We start from the raw sequence: 16,911 nt of genomic DNA on the forward strand, positions 1-16,911 counted from the left end.
AGAAAGATAATGGTCTACTTTCATTCTTTAGCATGTGGCTGTCCAGTTTTCCCAACACCATTTATTGAAGAGGCCTTCCTTTCTCCACTGTATGTTCGTGGTTCCTCTGTCAAAGATTAGCTGTCCATAGATATGTGGTTTTGTTTCTGGGCTTTCTTCTGTTCCATTGTTCTGTGTGCCTGTTTTTGTACCAGTACCATGCTGTTTTGATTACTATATAGCTTTGTAATATATTTTGAAGTCAGGGATTGTGAAGCCACTGGCTTTGTTCTTGTTTCTCAAGATTGCTTTGGCTATTTGGGGTCTTTTGTTGCCCCATGTGAATTTTAAGATTCTTTGTTCTATTTCTGTGAAGAGTGTCATTGGGGTTCTGATCGGGATTGCATTGAATCTTTAGATTGCTTTAGGAAGTATGGACATTTTAACTATGTTTATTCTTCCAATCCATGTGCATGGAATATCTTCCCATTTCTTTATGTCATTATCGATTTCTTTCAGTAATGTCTTATAATGTTCCTTGTATAGATCTTTCACCTCCTTGGTTAAATTTGTTCCTAGATATTTTATTCTTTTCATTGTGATTGTAAATGGGATTGTGTTCTTGAGTTCTCTTTCTGTTAGTTTGTTATTAGAGTATAGAAATGCCACTGATTTTTGGAAGTTGACTTTGTACCCTGCAACTTTGCTGTAGTTGTTGATTATTTCTAATAGTTTTCTGATGGATTCTTTAGGGTTTTCTAGATATAAAATCATGTCATCTGCAAACAGCGAGAGTTTCACTTCTTCAGTTCCTGTTTGGTTTCCTTTTATTTCTTGTTCTTGCCTAATTGCCCTGGCAAAACCACCAGTACTATGTTGAATAAGAGTGGTGAGATTGGGCACCCTTGTCTTGTTCCTGTTCTGAGGGATGGCTTTCAGTTTTTCCCCGTTGAGTATGATGTTGGCTGTGGGTTTGTCATGTATGGCCTTTATCGTGTTGAGATACTTTCCTTCTTTACCATTTTATTGAGAGCTTTTATCATGAATGGATGTTGGATCTTGTCAAATGCTTTCTCTGCATCTATGGAGATGATCATGTGGTTTTTGCTCCTCATTTTGTTAATGTGGTATATCACATTGATTGATTTGCGGATGTTGAACCATCCCTGTGTCCCTGGTATGAATCCCCCTTGATCGTGGTGTATGATTCCTTTAATGTATTGCTATATTTGGTTTACCAATGTTTTGTTGAAGATTTTTGTGTCTGTGTTCATCAGTGATATTGGCCTGTAAAAGTTTCCTTCTTTGTGTTGTTGTTGTCTGGCTTTGGTATCAGGGTGATATTGGCCTCGTAGGATGTGTTAGGAATATTTCCATCTTCCTCAATTTTTTGGAATAGTTTGAGAAGAATCTTCTTTGAATGTTTGATAAAATTCTCCAGAAAAGCCATCTGGTCCTGGAATTTTATTTTGGGGAGGTTTTTGATTACTGTTTCAATGTCTTTACTTGTGATTGGTCTATTCAGATTCTCTATTTCTTCTTGATTCAGTTTTGGGAGGTTGTAAGAGTCTAAGAATTTATCCATTTCTTCTAGATTGTCCAGTTTGTTGGGGTATAGTTTTTCATAATATTCTCTAAGAGTTTTTTGTATTTCTGTGGTATTTCTTGTAATTTTTCCTCTTTCATTTCTGATTTTATTTATTTGAGGCATCTCCTTTTTTTGTGAGTCTGGTTAAGGGTTTGTCAATTTTGTTTATCTTCTCAGAGAACCAGCTCCTTGCTTCATTGATCCTTTCTACAGTCTTTTTTGTTTCAATTTCATTTATTTCTGCTCTGATTTTTATTATTTTTCTGCTTCTGTTGAGTTTGGGCTTTATTTGTTCTTCTTTTTCTAATTCTGTTAGGTGTACTTTAAGATTATTTGAGCTTTTCATTGTTTGTTAACTTTCGCCTGTATTGCTATAAATTGCCCTCGTAGGACCACTTTTGCTGCATCCATCTGAGTTGGTATGGTGTTTTCATTCTCATTTGTCTCCAAATATTATTTGATTTCTCTCTTTATTTCTTCGATGACTCATTGGTTGTTCAGTAGCATGTTGTGTAGCCTCCACATTTTTGTTCCTTTCCCAGCTTTTTTCTTGCAATTGATTTCTAGTTTGATAGCATTATGGCTGGAAAAGATAGTAGATATGATTTCAATCTTCTTAAATTTATTGAAGTTTGCCTTGTTTCCCAATATATGGTCTATCCTTGAGAATGTTCCATGTGAGCTTGAGAAGAATGTGTATTCTGCTGTTTTTGGATGGAGCGCTCTCTATAAATCTATTAAGTTTATCTAGTCTAGTTTTTCATTTAATTCCACTGTCTCCTTGTTGACGTTTTGTCTGGATAATCTGTCCACTGATGTAAGTGGGGTGTTGAGGTCCCCTACTATTATTGTGTTGTTGGTACTATCTCCTTTTAGGTTTGTTAATTGTTGCTTTATGTACTTTGGTGCTCCTGTGTTGGGTGCATATATGTTTATAAGTGTTATGTCTTCTTGGTGGAGAGACCCTTTTATCGTTATGTACTGCCCCTCTTTGTCTCTCTTTACCTGTTTTATCTTGAGGTCTACTTTATCTGATATAAGTATGGTAACACCTGCTTTCTTTCATTTGCCATTAGCTTGGAGTGCTGTGTTCCATCCCTTCACTCTGAGCCTGTGTTTGTCTTTAAAGCTGAGATGTGTTTCCTGGAGGCAGCATATTGTTGGGTCTTGTTCTTTAATCCATCTTGCCACTCTGATTGGAGAATTCAATCCATTTACATTTAGAGTGATTATTGATATTTGAGGGCCTAATGCTGCCATTTTATTGTTTGTTTTCCAGTTCTCCTGCATTTCCTTTGTTTCTCATCCCATATATTTCAGACTACAAATTCAGTTAGGTAGTTTTCTATGCTGGTTTTCTTCATTTTCTCCTTGTTTATCCTATATGTCTCTGTTCTAATTATTCGTTTAGTGGTTACCATTAGGTTCTTATAAAATATCTCGTAGATGAGATAGTCCATTTTCTGATAGCCTCTTATTTCCTTAGTCTCTACTGATTCCATCCCTTTCCTCTTCCCTTTCTAAGTTACTTTTGTCATATCTTATTCCATCTTGTGTTGTGAGTTTGTGGTTAAAATGATGAGATTATTTTTATTTTGGTGTTTTCCTTTTCTTTATCCTTGATGTAAAAGTTAAGTGTTTACCAACCTGATCTGATAGAGAGCTGCCATTTTCTGATTATTGCCTACCTATTCATCTCCTTGCTCAGGGCTTTGTAGCCCCTTTCTTATTTTTTTTCTTTTTTCTTTTCAGGTATGAGGGCCTTCTTGAGGATTTCTTGTACGGGGTGTCCTGTGGTGATGAACTCCCTTAGCTTTTGTTTATCCTGGAAAGTTTTTGTCTCTCCATTATATCTGAAGGAGATTTCCACTGGGTAGAGTATTCTTGTATGGATGTTTTTGTCTTTCAGAATTCTGAATATATCATGCCACTCTCTCGTAGCCTGTAAGGTTTCTGCTGAGAAATCTGCTGAAAGTATAATAGGGGTTCCTTTGTAAGTTATTTTTTCTGCCTTGTTGCCCTTAATATTTTTTCTTTGTCATTGACTTTTGCCAGCCTCAGTACTATATGCCTTGCAGTAAGTCTTTTTACATTGACATATTTAGATCTGGTGCCTCTTTCACATGGATTTCCATCCTCTTCCCCAGGTTTGGGAAATTCTGTACTATTATTTCTTTCAACAGGTTTTCTGCTCCATTCTCCCTCTCTTCCCCATCTGGAATACCTCTAATCCTTATGTTGCATTTCTTAATTGAGTCAGATATTTCTCTGAGAGCTTCTTCATTTCTTTTTAGTCTCAGTTCTCTCTTCTCCCTCTGAAGCATTTCTATAGTACTGTCTTCTAAATTGCTAATTTGGTCTTCCATATTGTCAGTTCTGTTATTTAGGGATTCCAGAGTTTTCTTGATCTTCCATCATTGTGTTTTTCTTCTCCCACAATTCTGATTCTTCTTTATAGTTTCAGTCTCTTTTGTGAAGAAGCTCCTGAATTCGTTAATTTGTCTTTCTGTGTTTTCTTGTAACTTGTTGAGTTTTTTTACAATAGCTATTTTGAATTCTTCATCATTTAGATTATGGATTTCTGTGTCTTCAGGTTTGGTTTCTGGGTACTTGTCATTTTCCTTCTGGTTTGGAGGTTTAATTTACTTTCTCATACTGCTTGGTGGTGTGGATTTTTGCCTCTGTGTGGTCCCTGCCACCTGCCTCCACTGGGTGGGACTCAGGCACTGTGAATTCCAGGCCCAGCATGGTCAGGGGCTCCCCAGCTCCTGCCACTGACTTCTTTTCTCACTGTGCAATGCTCTGACTGATGGCAGATCTGGAGCACCAAGCAGGGGTGAGGGTGCTCTCCTTCATCTGCACCTCCCCCAGCCTCTGCTCTCTGTGTGCACAGCTCTGGCCATCACAGGACTGGAGTGCCAGATGGGGGAAGGGACCCTTTCTTACACCTGTGTGCCTCCACCAACCTCTGCCTCTCTCTCTGCATGGTGCTCTGGGTGCTCACGGGGCTCCATTAGCTGCCGCCTGTCTGTGCCACACCCTGAGCGATCTTGGGGCTGGAGTGCCAGGTGAGTACAGGGCGCCTCTCCGCTGCGCACCTCCTCCAGCCACAGCCCCTCTCTCTCCACAGAACTCATGCCTTTCAGCTTCCACTTCCTCTGGAGGATCCAGCCTCACCACCACCTTCAGACATATGGCTGTGTCGGTCTCTGACATCTTTTGTGTTGTGTGAATGTCCTCTGTTGGCGTGTGAATGTCCTTTTGGTTGTATTTTAGAGGGGGAGAGTCCAAGGGAACAACTCGCTCTGCCATGATGCACACGTCACTCTCAAGTGCTTTTTTGTGTTGAGTGTATATTAAACTAATGATGAAGTTAATTTAAACCCAAGGCACCAGCAACTGAAGTTGTCACCAGAGTTCTAAACTTCTAATTATATCGCTTTAGAGGCCAGTGTATTACAAGGGACCTCATGACGGATTTTCACATTGTAAAACCGATATTGTTAATCGTTTAGAGTCAGGGTCCCTCTGGTGAAGGGCATCCATCAATAATCATTGCTCCATGATACCAAGAGTCATTAACTGAAAGACTAAGGAAGACCATGTCATTTGTTGTCTTAATTACTACAGTTTTAGAGGGAAAGGAAGCTTATTAATAATTATACCAGGAGAACAAGTAGGTATAAACAGGTAGGTATAAACCAGGGCTATTCCGGGCATCTGGGACTTTTGGTCACTCAAAACCTAGTTGTATCAGTAAGATACTGGCAGTCACTAATAAAAAGATAACCCAAAACACTAGTTAATTCTGTGTTAGAGGACCTTGTTATTTAAAATATCCTTACCAATGTTGTTGTAAAACAGATACCTCTTAATTTATCTTTTGTATAAATGTGGATTTTTAGGTATAATTAGCTGAAAATGCTGTGAACATCAGATACCTGGAGTATGGAGATGCACAGAACAAATGTTATCTTGAAACACTAGTTCAGTGTTATCTTTTCTGTATGTTTATTAATGTCATTCTAGATGCACTAATGAGCCATGTTACGTTTGACATACAGATTTCTCATACCCCTTCCCCCACTATAAGAAGAAGTACACATTTTATATTTATCCCTCAAAGTGCATAACCATCATTAAAATATTACTACTTCCCAATTTTATCTTTGTCTATTTTTTGGCTAGTTTTTCATTTAATATTTATGCCTCTCCCATTTCCAAAAGTACCCTAGATAATTTTCAGTAAAAAAAATACAGCTGCATTATAAGCTTGAACATGATAGTGCAGGTGCCTTATAATGCAGGACAGCAGGAGTGGTTTGCACATAGGTGCAGCTGAGAGCGGTGGCAGAAGGTGACTTCTCCATGAGCACAGACAGCTCTGCCCTTCAGGCAGTTAAGGCAGAAAGGGACCCCAGTGATGCACAGAGCTCAGATTAAAGATATTTACTAGTTCAACACGAGATCAATGTTTTCTCTCACATTTATTTGTAAAAATGGATACTTTTCAAAGGGTCATTGACAAATAGACTGTATAATATCCTTAGAAATAGTATTTCTGAAAGATACAGCAGTGTACCATATTGGATATGATTTTAAGAGCATTGGTGAGTAGTTATCAACAACGCAAAAGGTCTGCTGTGTTTAACTTTTTGAGTATTTGAAAATCTGTTTGAATTAAGTGCCTACTGTAGTAAATAATGGAACCACGAGTGAGTGTTTCATGTGTATGGATTAGATTGTTACCATTCAAAAGCTGTAAACGCCACATCGTGTGAATGATAGTCACATTCACACCTTCCCCCTCCCCCCTTTAAGACGTTTTTCTCTTTATAGATTTCCTGGAATTTTTAGTCAACTTCCAGAATGATATATGAAGTACTCTGTAACCTTTCAAGATATTTAAGTATGCATATAAAGTCTGCAGCCTCCGTTTAAGTAGTCAGAGCTAGAGCTCTGCTCACATAGTATGAACCTGCCCCTGTGCCCTCCCTTCCATGCTGTGTGCTTCACCCCACCCCTCTCCCAAACATAGAAGGGATGCACACATCCTCAGAGAGCTGTGACTGTTGACACCAGGGACTTGAACGACAGCTGGATGAGTCTCACCCTTTAAATACACACACATACTCATATATCTTTTTATAAAAGCAAGAGCCATTTAAATAAGCAAATATTGAGGAACTGATGCTTCCCTGAAATGACCTCAGGAATAAAAGAATCTTAAAGTAGAAGGGCCTTAATCTCTTTCAACCCTGTTGTATCTCCATTTTAAATACTTCTGTCAGGGGTTTATGGGCTCACTAGACAACCAATTACATATTTGGAACATTTGATTTTTATTAGGATGGAATTTAGCACTCTGCAGTTTCTACCCTCATCTTTTCTAGAAACCAACTCCTACTTTTAGTATGAATGCTAGATTGCTCCCCAGAACTGAAAATACTAATTTATTTTGTCTAACCAGACTAGAGGATCAAAAGACATTATCTTTTGGGTCTGGCCCAGTGGCATAGTGGTTAAGTTTGCACACTGCTTTGGCAGCCTGGGGTTCATGGTTCAGATCCTGGGCATGGACATACACACTGTTCATCAGGCCATGCTGTGGAGGTGTCACACATACAAAATGGAGGAAGATTGGCAAAGATGTTAGCTCAGTGACAGTCTTCCTCACCAAAAAAAAAAATTATCTTTTTTGATCTAGGTTCTCTGTGCAGTGCTTGTGTTCTTGGCAGGCGTGGCACACAGTTGATTCATATGGAGTCTACTAAAGTCTCTAGATTTTTTTTTTCAGATAAACAACAATTAAACCAGGGAAATCTCATGTTGTGGTTTAGGAAAACTCATAATGGCTGCGTTGAGTATATTTAGCATAAATTTATTTTTTTTATTTTGTTAGATGCAGGCTGTTTTTTCCCATCATGGTATAAATTCTACTACAGTTAGTATTTTAATGTTTAAAACGTTCTCTGAATTTAGGATTTCTTGACTTAGTTTAGATTTCAAGAAGATGAATGACTGTGGAAAAATGTAACAGATTTTTAAGATTCTTGATTTAAATTGACACTTGCTTTCCCAGAAAATTTACCAGTATAACTTTCAATAACGGTCTCCCTATGTGTAGTAACTTTTTTGGAAAATAAGGAAGCTCTTTTCCTTTCTGACAACTTGCTTCTGTAGTTTGTGTCCTTCATTTGTATTGCGCATGAATTTTAGAAACTGAAGAAGCTTTGTGGGGAAAATGTAGAGCAAGAAAATAAAAACTCTAAAAGATCAAGTGTTTTAAAAGCTGGGGTTTGTTCATAAGGCTATGGTTTTTTCTTATGTTTTGTTCATGCATTTTTTGCGTGGGAAATCATTTCAAGTTACCAAGGCAATTCTATGTGTAAATTTTTGCTTGAAGCAGGAACTTAGGAGACATCAGGAAGGCTAGATAGAGGACGTGTAGGAGGGTGAGCGGTAGCGGTTGTGTTCTGAGACAGACAACACATCTGTGCATGTGCTGCCACACTGTGTCATCAGTGGGAATTGCACCTTTGTTTCACAGCTACAGGCCAAATTTGAGCACCTTAAAAGAGTTCACCAAGAAGAGAGAATGAAGCTTGAAGAAAAGAGAAGACTGTTGGAAGAAGAAATAATTGCTTTCTCTAAAAAGAAAGCTACCTCCGAGATATACCAGAACCAGACCTTCATGGCATCAGGCAGCAACCTGAGGAAGGACAAGGACCGGAAGAAGTAAGCCACCCGCGCGCCGGTCTCTGGGAACCCCGCCCCACCAGCGCCTGTTTCGTGGCTCTTTCACCCTCCGGAGGGCTTCTCCCTGTCGGCTGCCTTATTCCTTGTCTGCCTCCTGCGGCTCCGAGGTCAGCTCCCTGCCGGCAGAAGCCTTATCCCTCCTGTGCTCTGCTGTTTCCTTAGCATCCGGAACAGCTCTGGCACATATTAAGTGCTCAGAAAATATTTGCCAAAATGCGTGGATAAATGAATGAACAAAATAAAAATACATCACAGTGTAAAAAAGGGTCAATTCCTTGGGGAACAAATGGCTGCTCTTATTTCCTGTCCCAGCCTGTGGCGCTAGTAGACAGCTGGTAACTGCTGACCTCCCAGTAGTTATGTTGAATTTCATGTCTAATTGGAAGCTGTACTTTACTGGGGAACCATAGGCATAAAATAATGCTTGATTTAAAAAACTAATTCTTAGGTTCACTTTTTTTTTTTTAACAAATTCTACTAATAATGATTTTGTGAGAATTTTTATCTTAATAAGGGCACCAGCCTATCGATTCGAACTCCTGTGCTTTGATGTCAGAGCTTGTGAGACCACTGGTGGACCCAAAGATGCAGAGGAAGGTAGAGAGGGCCCCAGTACAGTGGGGCGGCCATGAGTAGCATTTGGATGATAATCAAAGGCTTATAGGTTTGGGGTATGTGTTAAAATCAAAGTTACCAAAGTTTTAGAAAATAAGTTTTTTTTCCTCTTCTGTACTTTTTGTCCTTCATTTTATTTCTTCCACTTAGTATGTCCTTGTCAGTTTGCCTGTTTGACTGTTCTTGAAAGTCATCATTGGCTTGTTCTGTTGAGAATGCTCCTTTGTGGGTCTTGGCCTCAGTTCCCTCCAACTACCTGTGCTATAGTGGCATCCACTCTTCCTCAGGCTCCTCACAGAGCAACACTCTCATCTAATTCTATCACCACATCTTATTTCAAACAGAGCATTTGCAGTATTGCAATTCAACTTCCAAATAGTTAGGAAAATATGAACTATGGAGAAGTAAATCCACAGAGTTTTGGTGGATTTAGTTGGCCTGTGGATTATATAGTTTGGGAAGAAAGAAGGAATTCTCATGTATGATCTTTTAATGTAATCTCTACAAGGGCACGCATCTTTGTTTTGTTCCTTGACATTCCATCCCCAGCTCCTAGAACAGTGCCTAGTACATAGTAGGCATGCAGTTATTTGTCGAAAGAATGAATACAACTCATAAAGGCTGTTTTATTCAAGCATTGAATTTCAAGGGATAAACTAGAAATATAATTTATTACTGCTTTTCAGTATTCTTTGAATTATAAAGCTAAGGGACCTTTTACCTTCTTATCCTTTCATCTTAATGCAGTGTTACTAAAATTGGATTCCCCAATTTTATTCCATACATGAAAGACAATTTACATTTATCTTGTAGAAATTGTCACCCTGTTCCACTTGAGAACCATTAGTCTGTGCACAAAAATCAGGGCCAAGCCCATAGTTTTTTGAGAGCTCAGAATTCATTCTCAAGATAACAGAGTTTGGTGTTTTTTTCTGTTTTCATAGCTAGATATCCTATAGTATGTTAGACGTATATTTGCTCTTTCTATAAAAGCTTTGTAAAACTAATGATTCTAGTCATTTTTATTTCCTATGTGATTTTCTATTGTACCAATAATAAGTTTTCTTTTCTCTTTCCAGCTCCAATTTTATGTAAAACAAAGGTTCCAGATCACAGAAAGTCATCACAAGCAAACGTTATTAAAATGTTAGAAGTGTGCTTTGATTTTCTTGCTGTTTTTATTTGTTCTATCACTTATTTTATATCTGGCAAATGGCCACAGTAATTACCATTTATGGAAAAATATGTTTAAGTGTAGGGGCGATACATAAGCCAGAGTGGACATCACTTACGTCTTGAGTGTTGTTAGAAGTTTTTAAGTTGCTGGCTTGTGATGAATCTAGATCATTTCTCCTACTGCCCAGTTATTGTCACTTTGCAGTGCTTTATACCACAGAGCAAAGTGTCGGTGCCATTGAAAATACAGAGCTCATTCATATGATGGCCATCTGATTGCATTTATATTCCAAGATGAAACTTTGTTTTCTGCATTCTAAAGGTAAAGTTTTAGGGATAAGTTTTAAAATGTATTACGTACCTGAAACACTAACCTCTCAATAGTTTTATGGAACTTTTAAATTTTTGATACAGTTATCCAAATGGTAACATGATCTAAGTTTTTGTATCAAATTATATAACATAGTGGCCTTCCATGCTTTAGTATGCTTTATTGTGATTGATGTATTGTTGTGATGAAACAAAATATGTTTAAAAGTAAAAACATCCAGGTATATAAATCCCTTTTCTAGTGACAAATACCTTTGAACCTGGATGTTATCAGACTATTATCATTAGGATGTATTACATACTTGTTTAAAATTCTGTCTTCCAGGGGAAGAAATAATAAGGTTGAATCATCTTTTTAAAAATATTTCTTAAGAAAATAACTATGAACATCTGAATGTTAAAGATACAAGAGTTTAGATAATTCATATCCTAAGGGATATTTGAATTCAGTGCCTTAGTAGTATTCTCAGAACAATTTAGTGGGTTTCTAACTTTTTTCTTAATGGTCATAGGGTATAAGTTTTCATACTTTGTACTGAATATTTTAAATAAAACTGACATTTAATCCTGACAAAATGTATCTACATATTTACTAAAATGTATTTAAATTACTTTAACTTTTCTTTTTGCAAACTGTCTTCTTAAGAAACATTTTATCAAAACTAATTCATCTAATTATATATTTGAATTAAGACTTGGGTATATTACCAGTATTTTTTTTAGACAACAAAATGTTTTACTTAGCCTATGTCAGATTCTGAGCAATGTGTTTTTTCGTGAAGTTGTATAATAGGCTGTAAATAAAACCTTTATTTCGTAGCACAATTTATCTGGACACTTTAAATTCCATTTTTGCATTTGAAATTCACAAACATCTCCTAACCTTTTAAAACTTTACTAAAGTAAGTTACAAGTATTGCAGAAAAAGCTCTGAACTTTCTTCTCAGGATCAGTAATGCCCAAGCTCTGGAAAGTGGGAGCCGGAGAGGTGGTGCGCCCCTGTGGACAGGTGGCCTGCCACATAGAGCCCAGCTCCTGCCCCAGTGCTGAGCGTTAGCTGAGGAGCATCATCCCGGAGCTCGGGGACCTGATGTGACTGCTGGATATTTGTAGCCACATTATATCAAACTGTGTATAAAACAGCTACCGTAAACTGTAATAGAATCACCGTTAAATGCCATATTGGTGGTTGGCATGTTAAAACAAAGTGATTCAAGTTTCTAGTTGAAAAGATTATTGAAACCTCCCCAAAACTCTGAACTTAACAGAAGGGTAATCATTTTGTGCACCGGTGATTGCTGTGAGAAAGACTCACCACATGAGTTTCAACCACAGTGTGAATCTTTCATTTATTTCATATATTTGGGATTCATGTAAGGTTTCATTTTAAAAGAGTTGCCATGCAAAGAAAGAAAAATTTTAAAACAATTGCACCATAATGTTCAACTTCTCCTTAGAAAGCTAATTTATTCTCCCCTACTCAGGGTCTAGGTTACAAAGTGACATATTATCCACTGATGCTTAAGTTCATAAATTGCCTGGGAGCAAAATAAAGCTAGACATGTTTTCTTCAATTTTTTTCCATAAAGCATGTGAAAGAGAATTGCCTCTCACTACCAACCATGCATCTGTGTATACAGCCTTTGATTTTTAAAGCTCTTTCACATAGACTATGGATGCAAAGGAAACAACATTACAGGGATTACTGTTATCCCTATTTTGAAAATAAACTCAATTTAGGCCCCATTTTCCTATTGGGCAAGGAAATGGGACACAAACCAGCTTAAAGCTGTCTATGCCCTCGTGGAGCAACCAGAGCAGCAACGAGACGAGAGCAGGCTGTGCGTGGAGTGCCCTCAGGAGCTCCGCCTCCACCACAGAGCACAGGCAGCGTCCAGGGCAGGGCCTGGTCCTGAGGGAGCAGGAACACCTTCTCAGATACGGGAATGGAGAAAGGCAGTCCAGGCACGAGCAGTGGCACGTTTTGGTAGAACCTTTGTACTCTGGAAAGTAGCAAAATGTGAATAGCAAGTATGGGGAGATGTGGGCCACGAGTAAAGGTGAGGTTTTAGAAGTAGGTAAGGAACAGATCAAGAAAGAGTTATAAACCCAAATCAGCAGGCAGTAGGAGCCACAGGAAGAGTTGACCTCCTGTGGTCAGATACCCCTCCAGAGTTCATGGGAAAGATGTCCTGGGGGAGGAGGTTCTCCAGGCCAGGGACTAAGTCCACGCCGGTAGTTGTCAACACTGAGTGTGCAGTAGAAGAGCATAAGCAGTGTCTAAAACCACTGATGCAGAAAGGAGTACACAGTAATGGAAGTGGCAGTCATGTGGATAAATCTGAATGAATAATGATTGCGTCTTGTGGATGTTGTGAATGATAATGTCTTGTGGATTGGAAAGCTAGAGAGAACTGGTGGCATGTAAGTTGGGGAACAGGGTAAATCGAGTGATCTGGGGCGAGGATAGAAGTGCCAGTCAGCCAGGTAAAAGAGCCTCAGTAAGAGTGCATGTAAGTTGGGTAAAGTGTCTAACTTTCAAGCCAGTAGAAGGAAAACTAGTCTGATAAGTGATAATCCAAAAGAAAACTAGAAAATTAAGGGAATAAAACAGGTATGACAATGAGAAAGCGTTCAGTTACATGGTAGGTTCAGATCTAGATAAATCAGCAATTACATGGATTACATGCTCTAATTTTTTTAGATAAAAGTTTTAAAAGATCAGTTCTATGCACTTTACAAGAGAGAGGTCTAAAACTTACTCTGTCTTTATAGACACAGGAAATGGTACATCATGCGAACTCTGTCCAAACGCTAATGCGTACCTATGTTTTCTATATATTAAAAAAAACTTTAAGGCAAAAAGCATTATTAGGGATGAAGATGGGGACTTCAAATAAGAGAACAGGTAACAATTCCACGTTTGTATGCACATAATACAATAACAGCATATTGAAAGCAAAAATTGATGACGAGATGGAGAAATATACAAATCCACACTCAGTGGGAGATTTTAACACACACTCTTGTGTGTAATAGAACAAGCAGACCAAAAATTAGTACAGTTGTGGGAGACTTGAAGAAAACATTCACCAACTTTGGCCTGGTGAACACACACACAACAGTGTACCCAAGAATCACAGAATACACGATTTTCAAGTATACTTGGAACATTGATGAATATTGACTATATGTTTGACTACTATAAAGTAAGCCTCAATACCTTCTAAAGGAATCATACAGACTATGTTCTCTGATCATAATATAATTAAGATAGAAATCAGTCATAATTAAAAAACACCAATATGTTTGGAAATTAAGAAATACATTTCTAAATCATGGATCAGAGAAGAAATCAAAAAATAAATTAGAAAATATTTTGGACTGAACTGAATGATAATGAAAATATTGTGTATCATAACTTGTGAGAAGCAGCTACAGTCATTCTTAGAGTCAAAATTTATAGTCCTAAATGCTAGTATTGGGAGGGAAAAAGGCTGGAAACCAATGTTCTGGATATTCATCTCAAGAAGTTAGGAAAAGAATAGTAAACTAAACCCAAAGAAAAATAATGAGGATGAGAACAGGAATTAATGAAGTAGAAAAAAAAATATTGAAAGTTCCTCTACTTTTAAAAGATTATCAAGATTGATAAACCATGAGAAGAATGACCAAGAAGAAAGGAGAGCGGCACAGAACAGCTAAAATGAAAAGTCAACAACAGCAACAAACCTGACACTCCCCAAGAAAGAAGGGCATGGAGTGGCTGGAGCGCTGCGCTGCTGGTAAGCAGGCCGGTGGGTCAGCCTCTTTGGCACTTTGACGCTTCTTATACCCTTACCATGCGTATTAGTGTTCTGTTGCTGCTGGGACAAATTATCACAAACTTGTGACTTAAAAGCTGTTCTTCAGTTTTGGAAGTCAGAAGGCTGACCTGGGTCTCACCGGGCTAAAATCAAGTGTGGACAGGGCTCTGTTCCTTCTGGAGGTTCTAGGGGAAAATCCCTCTCTCGGCTTTTCCAGCTTCTAGAAACTGCCCCCATTCCTTGGCTCATCACCCTTACTTACCCCATCTTCAAAGTCAGCAAGGGTAAGTTGAGTCTTCACATTGCATCAGTCTGCTCTTTTCCTCTTCCTCTTCCACTTTGAAAGAGCCTGTGATTACTTTGGGCTCCAGCATAATCCCCCTATGTGCTGATCAGCAGCCTTTTTTTTTGATCAGCAGCCTTAATTCCCCTTTGTCATGTAACCTAACATTCAGAGGTTCCAGGCATTAAGATCTTTAAGAGGACATTGTTCTGCCTACCACACCATACAACCCAGCAATTCCAGTCCTAAAAAATATATTTAAGATAAATAAAAATATTTGTTCATACAAGGACCTATGCTTAAATGTTTATAGCAGCTTTTTTCATGATCTGCCAAACTTGAAATTACCCAAATGTCCATGATGAGGGCATAAATGAGTTGTGGCTTATCACACAGTGGGAAGGAACAAACTACTGATACATACAGAGACATGAATAAACCCAAAAGTATTATGCTAAGTCAAGCCAGACGGAAAAGGCTGTATGCTATATGACTCCATCTATATGACATGTTTGTCAAAGCAAAACACACGAGGACAGAAAGCTGCAGAGGCACACAGGGGAGCCTTTGGGAGTGGTGCAAATGCCACCAACTAATTCCCCCAAGGAACTCAAGGGTGGGTTTGGAAGCATTTAATGTTTTTCCAAGTTGTTTTTTCCGTTTTGTTATTTTATGTTGAGATGCCACGAGCAACCTCCCTGAACGAGTCCAGGCCTCACCACAAGAGCTTGCCTGTGAGCTTTGCCTTATTTTTAAGGCTACGAGCTCTCCAGGAGGAGGGTGGGCCTGGTTGCCACCACCTGCAGCGTACGTGGAATCGCGTTTTCCAAGTGAGCTTGTGCAAGAGGATTCCCACCTCTCCCTTTGGAGTATTCATTCCTTGTCTGAAATGAATGTCCCTGCTTCCCTTTGTTCGGGGACACCGCGACTCTGGAAATGATTCCTCAGGGGCTCCTATTTGCTGCAAACACACTTCACTTTGTGAGACAACGACTTCTGGTGGAGAGTCTGATTTAACTCGCCAGGAGGGAGCCCACTTTGGTTTCAGTAACAGAAATACTCTATCTTTACCGTGGTGGTGGTTCCAGGGCTGCATACATTTGTAAAATCTCATGCAACTATACACCTAGAACACTTTTTAGAATATGTAAATTATACTTCAATAAGCCTGATTTTTTCCTTAAAAAGTAAAAGGCAAAAACAATGGAAATGAAAAAAAGAATACCAATACAGATCCTATAGACGTTAAAACGTTGTCAACGTTTGAAAATATAGAAGAAATGGTAAATTCATTTAAGAAATTAACTTACTGATATGAGAACTAATATAGGGCCGGCCTGGTGGCACAGCAGTTAAGTGCCCACACTCCGCTTCTCAGCGGCCCGGGGTTAGCCGGTTCGGGTCCCGGGTGCGGACATGGCACCACTTGGCAAGCCACGCTGTGGTAGGCGTCCCACATATGAAGTAGAGGAAGATGGGCACGATGTTAGCTCAGGGCCAGGCTTCCTCAGCAAAAAGAGGATGATTGGCATCACTTAGCTCAGGGATAATGTCTCTCTCTCAAAAAAAAAAAGAACTAATAGAAAATCATAATTAAAATCCCCATAAAGGTTAGGCTAAGATACGTTCATCTGAGAATGCTGCCTGGACATGTAAAGAGGAAAGCCATTCTTTCACAGTTCCTGTGGCAGGTAGGAAAATGCTCGCCCCCCAAAAATGTCCATGTCCTCATCCCTGGATCCTGTGACTATGTCCCTTACCTGGCAGAAGAGGCCGTGTGGGTGTGGTTCAGTTCACAGCCTGGAGACGGGTGACGGTCCTGGATTGTCTGGGGAGCCCAGTCTAATCACGTAGGTCCATAAAGAGGCCATGTGGGTGCAGTTCAGTTTACAGCCTGGAGATGGGAGATGGTCCTGGCTTGTCTGGGGAGCCCAGTCTAATCACGTGGGTCCATAAAGAGCTGACAGTCCCTCAGCTGTGGTCCGAGGGAGATGTGAGGCCTGAAGCAGGGCCAGAGAAATGCAGCGTTGCTGGCTCTGAAGATGGAGGGAGGGGCTGTGAGCCAAGAAATGTGGGTGGATCCCAGAAGCTGGAGAAGGCAAGGAGGCGGGTTCTCCAGAAGGAACTCAGACACTTTGATTTTAGTCTCGTGAGACCCAAGAGAGACTTCTGACCACCAAAACTGGAAGAAATTTATATTGTTTTGAGCCACTGTGTCTGTGGTAATTTGTGACAGCAGCAATAGAAAAATACATTCCCACAGAATGGGTAAAAGAAACATTCCCAAACTCATTTTATAAGGCCAGTATGACTTTCATTTCAAAGCCTAATAAGGACATTCTGAGAAAGGATAATTATAATCTGATCTCGTACGT

At 39.2% G+C, this 16,911-nt stretch overlaps 1 protein-coding gene and 1 long non-coding RNA gene across 11 annotated transcripts in view; one reads left to right on the top strand and one right to left on the bottom strand.

Moving 5' to 3' along the window:
• SEPTIN10 (septin 10) overlaps positions 1-11,272 on the top strand; it is a 63,608-nt gene extending 52,336 nt beyond the window's left edge. For 4 of the 10 annotated variants that reach the window (XM_070571912.1, XM_070571913.1, XM_070571916.1 and 1 more), the window contains 3 exons: positions 8,118-8,305; positions 8,841-8,923; positions 10,021-11,272. In XM_070571912.1, coding sequence (XP_070428013.1) covers positions 8,118-8,305; positions 8,841-8,923; positions 10,021-10,166 — 417 coding nt within the window. In that variant the 3' untranslated portion in view covers positions 10,167-11,272. Of the gene's footprint in view, positions 1-8,117; positions 8,306-8,840; positions 8,998-10,020 lie in introns of all 10 variants that reach the window. The other 6 variants (XM_070571917.1, XM_070571918.1, XM_070571920.1 and 3 more) reach the window with 2 other exon arrangements.
• LOC139075491 (uncharacterized) overlaps positions 1-16,595 on the bottom strand; it is a 61,491-nt gene extending 44,896 nt beyond the window's left edge. Inside the window, exon 1 of the long non-coding RNA XR_011525863.1 lies at positions 16,297-16,595. This is a non-coding gene — a long non-coding RNA (uncharacterized lncRNA). The remainder of the gene's footprint in view (positions 1-16,296) is intronic.
• Between the last annotated feature and the right edge of the window lie 316 nt (positions 16,596-16,911).

The sequence above is a fragment of the Equus przewalskii genome, chromosome 14 (assembly GCF_037783145.1).
Source record: "Equus przewalskii isolate Varuska chromosome 14, EquPr2, whole genome shotgun sequence".
Lineage (NCBI taxonomy): Eukaryota > Metazoa > Chordata > Mammalia > Perissodactyla > Equidae > Equus > Equus przewalskii.